At 31.9% G+C, this 14,590-nt stretch overlaps 1 protein-coding gene across 1 annotated transcript in view; it reads left to right on the top strand.

Annotated features, from left to right (window-relative positions):
- The window catches only part of LOC143061983 (protein SSUH2 homolog), a 22,723-nt gene extending 8,133 nt beyond the window's left edge, over window positions 1–14,590 (top strand). The window contains exons 2-9 of the mRNA XM_076233841.1: window positions 4,575–4,635; window positions 5,200–5,324; window positions 7,563–7,625; window positions 8,071–8,177; window positions 8,604–8,696; window positions 9,523–9,625; window positions 11,328–11,426; window positions 12,578–14,590. Coding sequence (XP_076089956.1) covers window positions 4,575–4,635; window positions 5,200–5,324; window positions 7,563–7,625; window positions 8,071–8,177; window positions 8,604–8,696; window positions 9,523–9,625; window positions 11,328–11,426; window positions 12,578–12,793 — 867 coding nt within the window. The 3' untranslated portion in view covers window positions 12,794–14,590. The remainder of the gene's footprint in view (window positions 1–4,574; window positions 4,636–5,199; window positions 5,325–7,562; window positions 7,626–8,070; window positions 8,178–8,603; window positions 8,697–9,522; window positions 9,626–11,327; window positions 11,427–12,577) is intronic.

Here is a 14,590-nt window from a genome sequence, read left to right as displayed (position 1 = left end):
ATTCATGTATGCCTTTTTGAACTTCTTTGTTACATTTGTTTGTTTTCATAGTGATTAAGATGATAACACAATGTTGACTGCTGTACCCTAATTTTTGACTTTTTTTACCTATTGTGTCTGTTTATTGTGTTCACGCATCGTTCACGTATCGTTGTCATTATGTTGGAATTTGATGCGACTGTCAAGTGAGATATTAAGCTAGCTATAAAACCAGGTTCTATCCACTATTTTCTACACATAAGAAAATGCCTTTACCAAGTCAGTTTATTTTCTATCTATGAGTTTGACTCCCCCTCTGATATCTTTCGTCCCTCTCTTGCATAAGTAAGGGAATATGTTTATATGATTGTTCCACAGTGCCACAGTCCGGTAGATGCTCTTGGCGTAATATATATTTTTAGATGTCTATTTTTGCAGAAACATCGCTGATGGTTTATTCACTTGCAGGTGAATATTTCGACCTCATTGAATCCGTATTCATATGAACTTTAATTAAACCCATTATCAAGAGATTGGTTATGCATTTATAAGTCGTGTCCAGCCATTAGAAGGAAAAGAATGTCAACATTGAAAGCGTAATTAAATTCTAATCCGTAAACTCAAACGAACATAAAACATTTATCAAATAACCACAAACTCTTACATGGGAGACGCCACTTGCAGAGACAAGCGCACATCTTATTATAAATATGAGTATAATATTGTTGAACGTTCATATAAATATATAGCTATTAAGCAGCTTGTACTGGTTTCCCCATACTTATGGTCCATAAATCTGAAAATAAAAAATATGATTAATAATACTATTTATTAAGCAAACTGCTACTGTACACTTTGACTGCAATGGTTCGAATGACTTTAAACCACCTGAGTTCACTCGTGCATGAACTCGATATCCCAATCGAACCGACCTTACTATAATTTACCAAACAACATTTTACATGTTCGATTTTGGACAACTTTGATAAATACATCAAAGTTAGGCGAACCATTTCGTTGATTATCATTATTATACAGGTAAAAACGATAATTAACTTGATATTTTAATCTACAACATGAAATAAAACAGACCTAGAAAAAAATCCAATTGCACGAGGTCGCTAGCTATTTATATTTATGTCATGTTTATATCGCGTAATGTGACCGTCGACAATCTTCAAAGGTAATCTAAAAAAAATAATTAGATGGCGTCTAGACTAAACTGCACACGAAATGCAATTAACTATTATCAAGTATGTGGATTGTTCACTATTCATTTCTTACTTATTTCAATTTGGACATACGTTTTAGTATGTTATAAATCAAATATGAGAATTTGAGTCAAATCAGTGAACATGAATTTGACAGCAAATGTTCATTTGAATACTTTGAAGATCTCTTATTATAAATGATACAAAATTAAGTATAACGCAGAGTATATGAAATACATAGTATTGTTCAGATTAACATGACGATTCCTTACAGACAAAACGAGTGATTAATGTTCGATTATGTTTTAAATGCGTTCTATAGTCTTTGGTTTTGTGTTTTGTGTTTTGTAAACTGTTGTATGTCTTTTGGTAATTTATAGTTTTTTGTAGTGGCATATTGTCAGTTTATTTTCGTCATGTGAGTTTGAATGTCCCTTTAGTATCTTTTACCTCTCCATAATAGAATATGGTATTGTTTTATATACGCTTACATAATTACGTTAAATTTTGTATATATATACACATTTTTATTTTGTCGCATGTTTTTATGAATTCAATATTGCAATCTGATTTTGTAAAATTCACCAGGATTTTGAATAAAAAAAAGAATGTTCGGTTTTAAATCCCTAGATATAATCGCTTTAAAGTCCAAGGAGTTGTAAAGACTTGATCTCATGCTTCATGGAGTCTCTAGTTTAAAATGTCACAGTTTTAAATTGAACTTGTCGAATTCGGTCATGGGTAAATCTTTGGAAAATCCAATATGATCGACATGATTTTAATAATGGTCGCATTTTTAACATTTTCATTCATTCAGCCCTTTAAAGGCATTGTTATGATCAATCCCAGGACCAATCCATTAGTTTTGGCATATCATTCGGAATAAGTTATTATTTCAGTTTAGTTATAACAAGTTGATGCATTCATGATTAAAATATCTTTAAAAAAGGAAGACATTGATAACATTGATAAAAATAAGGGAAACAAATAGAGATTTCAAATTATTTTGGTGATAGGTGGATTTTGAGGTGACACTCCATGGTTAACAATAAAAAAATCGTCAAAATTCTGAATCTTTTGGTTTCAGCAATTTTACATACATCCATCAAATGATAATATGAAACGTTCTATATGATTGTTATGAAAAGATGATTTATATTACGTCTTTAAGGTGGTACCCAATACTTTAACGAAAATTAATTTGGCTCGTTTAATTTTCATAAAATTTTGACACATTATTTACTTTGACCATTTGACAAAAATATAAAAATTTCAAAAAATTTGAACCAACCGTTTTATCAGAAAAATTACACTGGTTATATAGCAGTTTGACAAACACTTATTTTGATCATTGAGAGGCTTAATATTCCCTTTTCATCACAACGTAATTAAAACGTTTAGCTGATTTTACAGAGTTATCTCCCTGTAGTGTTAGGTACCACCTTAATTTCACATATTTTTGCAAAATGTTGTGAAAAAACTTAAGCCTCACTGTGCCTGTCCTAAAATATAATTTCGGTTTGATTTATTTCGATGTATTCAACTGTCTAGCTAAGCAAATTCAAGGAAATTCAACAACATTCTAATTTTGATCCCTTATATGAAACTAATACAAGTAAAATAAACCTAGAAACTATTCTGTCAAATTCTATCAAAATTGCAGTTAAAGGCATTTTTTTACAAAATATTCTACAATGTAGTTATATTTACATAAACACACCAAAATGATTTTAATAAATATTGGACGACATTTTGAAAAAAAAGATGAGGAAGATACCAATGGGAGATAACTCGTACATTTTAAATTCGTGATAAAATGACAATGCCATGACAAAAGACAACAAAAAGACAAACTCAAACAAATTAACAATAATCTACATTAAAAACAGAAGATTGCATGACGGGCACAAAAAATAACGTGGATGATCTGAGGTGTTCCGGAAGGGCCAGCAGATACTTCTTCATAAGTGAAGAAATTTTACAATTTCTGATATGACGTCACTTGGCGTTGAGGTTTAAACTTATTTGGATGTGTTGCATTTTGTCGGGTTATGTAATGTATTTCGGTTGTTTCCTGTAAATAGCTAATACTTCAGTTTTATCATTTACATTTTTTGTATAGGCATGTTATAAAATTTACTGTTTGCAAAAGTATAAATTGCTCTAAATAATAGGGATGTTCTGATACCTAACAGAAAACCTTGGCCGTTTTTGGCACAGCTTTTTTGAACTTTTGGTCCTCGATGATGTTCAACTTTGTACTTGTTTCGGCTTTCAAACTTTTGTTTCTGACGTCACTGGTGACTCTTATGTGGACAAAATGCACTTCTGGCGTATTAATTTTTTTAAACTTGTTGCCTTTTGTTAGCTATTATTCGTGTGTTTCTTTGTCAATTGTGTTCTCCTATTTATTTATATTGTAGTCCTGTAATGTTGTGTTGTCATTTTAATGTTATATTTCACATGGCCATAAAAGAGGGAGGTTTGGCATGCCACAAAACCAGGTTCAACCCACCATTTTTTCCTTTAAAACTGCCCTGTACCAAGTCAGGAATATGGCCATTGTTATATTATAGTTCGTTTCTGTGTGTGTTACATTTTGACGTTGTGTTTCCGTTGTGTCGTTTGTTTTCTCTTATTTTTGAGTGTGAATTCAAATTACTATAAGACGTGTCACGGTACTTATCTATTCCAAATTCATGTATTTGTTTCAATGTTATATTTGTTATTCTCAAAGGATTTTGTCTAATGCTTAGTCCGGTTCTGTGTTTGTGTGTGTGTGTGTGTTACATTTTAATGTTGTGTCGTTGTTCTCTTATATTTAATGCGTTTCCCTCAGTTTTAGTTTGTTACCCCGATTTTGTTTTTTTTTCCATAGATTTAAGAGCTTTGAACAGCGTTATACTACTGTTGCCTTTATTTATCTTCTAAAATGTACCAGTCTAATGTTCTGAATTCAAATTTATATAGTTCAATCTAACATTTAGTGCTACTCTCCTTGTCCCCAAACTGGAAATGAGGAGACCTAACTGGTTGAAATTCGACTTTTGTTTTTTCTCCTTATACCATATTCATATCCATGAAAAGTCTTTTTTGTGGTCTTATAAATTTTTTTTGTATCAATGCTCAGTATGAGACTTTATCACGTGGTTGTGAAAATATGACAGAAATATACGAAACAAAAGATTGTGCGCTTGAATCATCCATTTGTGTTATTAGTTCATAAAACACTGATAACTTGTACAAATTATAATATGTACAACATTACAACTGGTACACAGCATATATATTATTAGTAAACATATTAATTATTCATATGTGCGAAATATGTTCGCATTTCAACTGTTTATGAATTTGAGAATAAAAAAGTTAAACTTTTTTCAGTATATACTGGAGACATTTACAGAAAGCAGAAGAATAGTACTGGATCATGTACCACACTCTAGTAAGAAATTTTCTTTCTGCAATTTTTAAAAATCTTAATTAAAGCCAAATAAATCAACTTCCTTAATATTCTACTTTTAGATTGATTTTTTTATTTTATTTACAGTGGACATCCTTAACCAGTCTGTTCTTTTCCAACTTGCGTATATTTGTAGATGTAAGATTATTTTGCTGATCATTAGAAGTTAATGCACCACTTAATCGATATTTTCTAATGTCAAAAACAAACAAAAACGGAGGTAAGCACCTTCTCTCAATAGTGAGCAAGACCGAGTGCATCGACAGGGTTAGCTTCTCCTGCTACATACGCATTACCCGCCAAGCGATGCCACAATCAGGCAAATTATTATAACCGGTATCTTTGACATCATGTCACTTTTTTGTAGAGTCATAAACATATCGTATCGGTCAACCAATTCGTGATGGTGACCGGTAAAATATGTAGTTCGCTTGTATAGTTGTTTTTCCTTATAAATCTGAGCACACAACTGTTAGTGAAGTCCGTATAGTTTGAACATTCGTAACGGTAACGTTTTTTTTGTTATACTTTTTTCCATACATTTAGCAAATAAAGTTGATGGACCTGAGAATGGACAACCTCCAGGACCATGGGAAATGCAAACAAGAACCCCAACGATGTTTGAAGACGATTCGAGTGAAATTGCCATCCCACATACACATTACGTTAAAGTATGCATTGATATTTGTTAGGTAAAATATATCCGTTTCATAACAAGTTAAGGGAACAAGAATAAAAAAAAACAATAATGTCTTTCATATTTTCCCTAGGCGTATATTATCTCAGCCGTATTTGGAACAACATTTTGGAATTTTGGGTCCTCATTGCTCTTCAACTTTATACTTGTTTGGATTTCTAACTATTTTGATCTGAGCGTCACTGGTGAGTCTTATGTAGACAAATTATATTCCTAATACTTTTGAGAACTATTTACACCACTAGGTCGATGTCACTGCAGGTGATCGTTTCTTTCCCGAGGGTATCACTAGCCTAGAAGTCAGCACTTAAGTGTTGTCATGAATATCAATAATATGGTCATTTTTATAAATTTACTGTTTGCAAAAGTATGAACTATTCGAAATACTTAGGATGTTCTTTTCCCAGGCATAGATTACCACAGCCGTATTTGGCAAAACATTATGGAATTTTGGGTCCTCAGTGCTGTCCAACTTTATACTTGTTTGGCTTGTTAACTATCTAGATATGAGCGTCACTGATGAATAAAGGTTACAGTAGTATATCGCTGTTCAAAAGTAATACACCGATTGAGAGAAAACAAATCCGGGTTAAAAACTAAAACTGAGGTAAACCCATCATATATAAGAGGAAAACAGCGAAACAACTGAAACACTGAAGTGCAACAAAAATCCTAAATGACAATGCAACACACACAGAAACGAACTATCAGACAACAATTGTCATTTTCCTGACTTGGTACAGGACATTAAAAAAATGGTGGGTTGAACCTGGTTTTGCCGCTAGCCAAACCTCGCGTTTTTATGGCAATGTGAAAATGTAACACTTGAATTACAACATTACATGGCAGGACTACAGTACAAATAAATTCAAGAAATATTCAGGACAGAGAAATACGCAAATAAACATTACAAGGACATTTCGACATGCTAAAAATTAACAGACTTATAATTTAAAACACTATACGTGTGTTTCGTCTACATAAGACTCACCAGTGACGTTCAGATCAAATAGATGAGAAAGATAAACGAGTACAGAGCATTGACGACCCAAAATTCTAAAAAGTTGTGCCAAATACGGCTAAGGTTATCTATGCGTGGGATAAGAAAATCCTTAGTATTTTTGGATTATTTTTTACTTTTGTTGCAAACAGTTAATTTATTAAAATGACCATACAATTGATGTTCATGTCAACACCGAAGTGGTTACTAACCACAGAATAAAAACGAACATCAGGTAAAACAAAAAAAGGACAGAACATAAAACAGCTTAAAAGAACTATGTTTTGTCACCGATGAGTCTTATGCAGACGAAACGTATCACATTATGATACTGACACCTTTGATATCTATTAACTTCATGTTGATAAGAATTATGGTTTTCGTGTAAAGCACAATTCTATCTCAAACATAGCATTGACTCGAAATTATAAAAACCTCTTCAACATTCCTTTCTAGAAATTCTGAAATCTTATCATTTTGATCGTGCATTGTGCACTATTATTATTTTCTGTCTATGGGGTTTAAAAGAAGCCTAGATGAAATTGTCTGTCTGAGTAAAAGAAATTAAGTTGAAATTGTCTTTCTACTTAAAAGAAATTTAGATGTAATTAGGTATAGGAAGATGTGGTATGAGTGCCAATGAACAAACTCTCCATCCACTTTATGGATTACGATTCAAACCTTTCGGGGGTACAGAATGTGTTCAATTCCCAGTTAATAATTTATCCCTCATTTCTTATTCTAAATATCTCAAAAGCAAAGCTGGGATTTATGTAAAGTGTTTTGCAATCTTGATTAAATTTTTGACACACACTTTCGCTCAAATACATATTGAGAATATCATAAACAATACCATGTTTTCTATAAAGTCAACAGTAGTATACATGTGTTAACAAGTCATTAATCAATTCAGAAAAAAAAACAAATCCGGGTTTCAAACCAAAACAGAGGGAAACACATCAATGAACTATGAGAGTAAAACAAAGAAACAACATTTGTGTATCACGTTCATATGTTGTGAAACATTGTGTTTCTAGTCTCTCATGAGACGAGGGAAATGATTCAGGACCTCCATAATTAATGATTAAGGAATATCCTTAGATGGATTTCGGAATTTACTATATTCGAATTGTGGTGATTCCGAATCAAATTTCTGATTTTTTAATTGATCTCAAAAAGTAATTAAATATTTAATAATAATTTGCATTGCAGAGTTGTCACACTTGCGGGGCAAGCGGAAAGATTGAATGTTTTGTATGCCGTGGAAGTGGACATGTGAGTTTGTATGACGACATTAGGAAGCTACCATTTGATTTTTAGAGAGGGGGGGGGGGGGCTAGAATGAAATTTGAAAAAGGCAGGACAGGAGTTTTGAGTTATAAAAAAAAGGCAGGATGAGACACTTTGCAAAAACAATTCAGGATGACAATTTAAAAAAGTCAAGATAAACTAATAAAAAAAAAGGCTTTTTCATCTGGTGTCTAACTTTTTGGGTTCCCGTGTCTACATGTTGCTGTTGTGTCGTTTCATCGTGATTTCAAAGTAACTCTACCATTTTTGTAAGTATTAGAAGTTAACTGTTGATTAATTAACAATCATACCACATCTACTAATAACAAATATGGTGTTTATTTGGAAATTTTTGACATAAAAGACAAATCTTTGAATTCTATGAATAAACAAGCATTAGAACAAACCTTTCAAATGTTCAAATATACAGGTCAAATGCAATGGTGGTTGCAGTGGAAAAGGTGAAAAAAAAGTTTATAGAAACAGCGCATGGGTAATGGAAAGGTGCAGTAGATGTAGTGGAAGAGGTGAAATAAGGTATGTAACATCTAAATATAATACTGGCTCATGAAATATGTATGTAAAAGGTTCTTGGAAAAAATAAATGGTGCACCTGTATATAGAATTTAAAGTTAACATCAAATTTGTAAATTAGTATAGAAAAGGTAGAAAAGGGGTACATGTATCTGCAAAGTATACAGTTGATATCTTTTTTATATATCTATGGTGTCATTGATTGATTTAAAAAAACACCAAAGTAGTAATAAGAAGAAGAAATGAAAAAAAATCGAAGCATACTCTAGAAAAAAAAAACCAACGAAAATATGTCGGAATATGTATTCAAAAGGAAACAGAAAAGCTTGAAATATTTTCACAACATGCTAGTATTAAGTTATTTGGTTGTACAAGTTAGAAATCGATTACTTAAAACTTTGAAAGTAATTATGGTCACTTTGATTACAGTTGTAGTAGTTGTGGTAGTAGCGGAAGAAGGACATGTACCAGTTGTAATGGCCACCTTCAACTATTGTGGTTCCAAAAACTCATCATTTCTTGGTAAGATGTTATAATAATATGATCAGTTATATTGGTTGGAAACATATTATGATGATATGGGTGTTTAAACAACATTTAGTCATATTCTTATCATCAAATCTAAGTTTTAACCTGATAGATGACTAAAAGACCATATTGATAAATACCTCGGCAAGTTTTGATTTTTTTAATATAAATACGCATAAACAGTAAATTAACATTTAACGCATTTCGTGAGTCCTATTTTAAGGATTACATCAAGGCATACCGGGAAAATGAGAAATGACTTGCAATCCAAATTTAATATCTGCCTACCTGTTGTGTTTGTAAGCATTGTGTATAAGTTTCATGATATATGAATGAGACAAACTTTTGTTTGAGTGCGATAATGAACTAAAAATGTAATTTTCAAAGTCATAAAGGAACAAAACTCTAAAAAAGTGAGTGATACAAGGACGTTAAGTACAGTAAGATAGGACCAAGCTTGATGCCCCCGATACCCACAGCAGGAGCATAAAAATAGAAAATTAAAAAAAAAATGTGAGAAGTACCGAAAATTAACTGTTCTCCCTGTGAGGCCTTGCTCAAATGAATGCAAAGTTTTGAACGGAGTTTATTTCCACTCTCGTTTCAACTATTTACAAAAAACATCTACAAATATTATGCATATGGGAATAAATAAAGGCAACAGTAGTATACCACTGTTCAAAAGTCATAAATCGATTGAGAGAAAACAAATCCAGGTTTTAAACTAAAACCGAGGGAAAACACATCAACTATAAGAGGAAAACAACGAAGCAATATTTTCTGTTTTTGCATTTATCTCTATGTAACATGGGATTTGCAGGCGTAATAACAGGTCTGAACATGTTGTGGAGAAAACAAGCCTTCCACCAGAGATGGTCGCGCATGCGTCAGGATCAATTGGGTTTGAGGACTTACAACAACAGGTATATAATTTCTTTATTTCGTTTTAATAATTGCAAACTTTTGTATGCAATGAATTTTAAATATGAACAAATGTGAGAAGATCAATACAAGACCATCTTTGATTATTTTTTACATATTTAAACATGTTGCATCTAAATGTGTATGTGTTGCTTATTTCACACGATATGAAATGTATGTTTTATCATCTCTCTGAAAAATTATTTCAATTCTATGATATATGAATATCAAGAAACGTTTTTGTTCGAAGCATAATTTAAAACACGTTTTAGAGGTAACCATTTTGATTCGATGATGCAAACATGTTTCTAATAGCAACTACTTTATGACTGAAACGAAGCCTAATGGTAGAGATTGTGCCAATGGCAAATACATATCAATAACTTATTATATTTATAACATTCGTTTTGATGAAGTTAATCGATGTGTAAATTAAACCGACAGACTCAAATACTGAATAAAAATTCATACAAGAAACAAGGCTTATACTTTGGTACGTTAAACACACATTTCGTCTACACTAGTCTTGTCAATAGCGCTTTAATCATATGCATTATAGTTAGAAGTACAGATCAGTTAGGAAGTTAAATGGCATTGAAAACCATACTTTTAAATTATAATTATTATAAACACTTTATAAATGAGTTGTGTTCAAAGCACGTTTCTAATTTTACCTTCGCTAGGAGCCCACAAAGCCAAAACATGGAAAGGCATTCATAATAACTTGAATAATAAAGGCAACAGCAGTATACCGGTGTTCAATAGTCATAAATCTATTAAGCGAAAGCAAAACCGGGGTTTCAAATTAAAACCGAGTGAAACACACCAACTGCAAAAGGATATTAACGGAACAACAGAAACGCTTTACTGAAAAACTGAGAAGTTATATCACTAAAAAGAACACGAAAAAAATAAACTCACCAAATACAGAACTCCTAGAAAAATTTAAAAAGGAAAGTCCCTAATTAAATGGCAAAATCAAAAGCCCAAACACTTTAAACGAACTGATAACAACTGTTATATTCCTGACTTGGTACAGGCATTTTCTGATGTAGATAATGGTGAATTGAACCTGGATTTATAGCCAGGTAAACATCTCACTTGTATGACCGTTGCATCAAATTCCATTATATTGACAACGAACAAAACAAACAGACACAATAGCTCAGTATGCGGTATGGGCTTTGCTCATTGTTGAAGGCCGTAAGGTGACCTATAGTTGTTAATGTCTGTGTCATTTTGGTCTTTTGTGGATAGTTGTCTCATTGGCAATCATACCACATCTTCTTTTTTATATACAATAGGTAAAAATGTCAAATATAGGGTATATCAGTCAACATTGTGTTATCATCTTAATCACTAAAAAAAAACAAACAAATATAACAAAGAAGCCCTTAAAATCTAAACTCAGTCTGTGGGGAGCTTGAACCCTCCATACTTAATAATTTCTAAATTTGTGTACAGATAATTTAAAATAAATAAAAAAAGAATGCACAAACAGTATGACAAAATCAACAAAATTAACAACACTAACAAAAATACTTGTCATATGCATCAATTGGTACTGGTTACCTTATGAAACGGGATTATAAATGATGTTGAAACTGTTTGGATGAAATAAGACTTAACATTTGCTACATGTAGTTTTGCTTTGTGTATTGATAATGATTTATAAAGTGCTTGACTTTCCTATTATCATTGGAGGTTCTACCATTGCAAAGATTTCCAGAACCGGAGATAAACTCTGCATCTCAAAGACTTCTAGTGGAACATAAGTTTCCAGATAGACGCATACTAATGCAAGTAAGTTTTAAGTTTTGTTTTATCAAGTTTATATTACAACCTCGATAATGTTTTTTTGTTGCAAGTTCATTTATGATATTCAAGTAATTTATGTATGGTGTAATGTTGTAAAATGATGTGCAACTGTTATAAAAGTGAGAGGTTTAACAAGCTTTAAAGGTTTAGCCTAAAAAAGGAAAATGCCTGAACCAAATCAGGACTAGGACATTTGTTTTCCGTTCGTTTGATGCGTTTGAGCTTTTGATTGTGTCATTTGATGAAGAACTTTACGTTTTGATTTTTTCCCTTGGATTTCCGTATTCTTGTTAGTTTACTTTTTAAATGACATTTCATACATTTCAGTATTTTTCTTTTCTGTGAATAAAATAATATCTTTTAAGTTAATTTAAAAACAAAATATTAATTTTAAAGGGGCACTAGCTGTCAAATTCATGGTCACCGATTTGACTCAAATTCTCATATTTGATTTATAACAATGTAAAACATTTATCCAAACTATCAAAAGTCTAAGATAAACAGTTTATAGAGCATGGGGTAGATAATATATAAGTTCGTTTCGTGTGTATTTCAGTCCAGACGCCATCTAATTACCTATCGATTTGACCTCAGATGACCATATAAGCGATTTAAACATAAATAAATATATGAATAGATTAAATCAACACGTGCAATTGGATTTTTATAGGTCTGTTTGATTTTATTTTATAGATTAAAAATATATGTTTCTCATTGTTTTTAACCGTATAAGAATGATTTTATGTGCATCGAATTAGTAATCAAATTATTTACCGTAGTTTCAATTTCATTGTTGACATTCTTTTTCTTTAAATAACCAGTACACGTACAATGCATGCGTTGTCAATCTCTAGGTAAGGGGTTAAATTGAAGTTCACATGAATACGGATTTAAAGAGGTCGACTCATTCACTTGCAAGTGAATTACTAATTATAATGTTTCTTAGCGTAATTTGTCAAAATTTAACCTTTTTGGCTGCAAAAAGCGAATTGTTATTTCACTATTTCACTTTCATTATTAATTGAACAGAGAAAAAAATCAAACTTTAGATGTTTTATATATCTCGTAGCTAGTGCCCCTTTAAGAACAAATCAAGTATTAGTATTAGAGTTTCTAATAAATGTTTTTTTTTGTAGCGTCACAAGATCCGCATCATTGCTGTTACCAAATGCACTTGTAAATACAAGAATAAAGATATGACTTACTACGTGTTTGGATTGGATAATGATGTACACGCACCTGATTATCCACAACAGTCATGCTTTGGATTTATTAATTGTCCAAAATGTAGCTTGGATTGCTGTCCTGAAGAAATAAGAGAAGATTTAAGGGAAGAATGTTCAATTTTGTAATAACAATTGAATGTTTTGTGCTACATGTATATCTGTGAAAGATAAAATACAGCTGAAATAGATGTAGATTTCGGTTAAAATGTAGTTTCCACAAAATGTCTTTTCTATTTAATAGCAACATATTTACCTTTCTAGTGTTGTTTCGTGTATCCAATTGTTTTGAATTTTTTACAATTTCATCCTTATATGTGACGTGTTATTTTATGAGTTGTATTGTTGAGTTGTGGTTTTTAATGCTGAACATTTGTAGATATTTCAAAGTCACACGACACGAATTCCTTATTACGTCAAAGGAAATTATTGATCTAATGCATACCTATTTACCAAACTAAGTCCTATGTTAACGTGTGTTTTAACATTTATTGCAACTAATCGACACACCGAAAATATTTTGTTCTGTGATTGTTGTTTAATTACTTTCGCTCCTTTATGTTTTGGGGCCGATGTTTACCGATCGTGACCTTTATATAAAAAAAAAAGAAGCACAGATTCATGGAACAAAATAAGTGAAACGACAGAACAGTGCTTATTTTCAATTTTTTATATATATTTTCCAAGTCTTTCCACTAGTTAAAACATAGTATTATACTTCATTTTAAAATGGGGGATTTTGATTGGTTAATACGAGGGAGACAATTCACTCTATCCCATGGGAAATACTTTATTTACCTACACGGAGACGCTTGATTATTTACTCGCTTTACTAAATAGGGATGATGGTATGTACAAGACGTCATAGTGTATTACTTTTGATTTGCAATGCAACAGACATCAATAACAAAACATTCAGTATAATAAAGTTAATAACACATAACTGAAAGGATGATAGACCTTGAAAAGACTTTACCAACCTTGACCTCGCCTCGGTAGTTTAAACGTATTTATTTATAGTGGATTGGAAAACATGTTTTGAAACTTATATTAATCCCTTTCCACTTTTTGGGGTGCGAGTTCTGCCTTGTAGCGGTATAAGCCTGCTCCTTTTTTGAAATCTACAAGAGTGTCTTTAACGTGCAAGAGATATGGCTCTCTCGTAACACGGGTCAGCCATTTATCGTCCTCTTCCGACAGACTATCATCGTTTCCTCAAGACCATACTCGCAAATAGTGTCAAGGGACAGCCGAAAATTCAGTCCATGAAATTTTCATCACAGAACGGGAATCGAACCAGGTACTTCGGTTAAAACTGTTTTCACGGGGTAACAATCTGCTTTACCACCCTCTCAACTATGTGGTATTTATATAGTATTTTCTTTTATGATATACTTAGTAGTAAATACAGATAAATTGTATGTGTAATACAATCATTGGCAAGCGTGCCGTATCAGCCACTCGTGATGATATCGATATCAGCACTGTTGCAAAAGCTTTATCACACCTTTAATCTGTATGACGTCACGTCATCGATTGCAGTCACTGTTGCAAAGGCTTTCAAATCTCTAATCTGTATGACGTCATGTCAAATCTATAATCTGTATGACGTCATTTCAAACCTCCTTTTCTGTATGACGTCATGTTACATAAAAACATCTACTTGAGGTACACATGTATATAATAAAATGTATATGATATGGCTTTTTCAATATCACACACCATATCAACCCTCAACCAATATAATCCCTCGAGCAGAGCTCTTGAGATTATATTGGTGTCTCGGGTTGATACGGATGCGATATTGAAAAAGCCATATGATATTCTCTATTTATTTGAAGTATCTTATGATATTAACTGAAATTGTAAAGTATATCTGGTATGTTTATTGTCTTTATTGTATGATTTGTTTTATATAAAAGTTGC

The sequence above is a fragment of the Mytilus galloprovincialis genome, chromosome 1 (genome assembly GCF_965363235.1).
Source record: "Mytilus galloprovincialis chromosome 1, xbMytGall1.hap1.1, whole genome shotgun sequence".
Lineage (NCBI taxonomy): Eukaryota > Metazoa > Mollusca > Bivalvia > Mytilida > Mytilidae > Mytilus > Mytilus galloprovincialis.
Note: the sequence above shows the minus strand (reverse complement) of the source record. Positions and strands in the feature narration are given on the sequence as shown.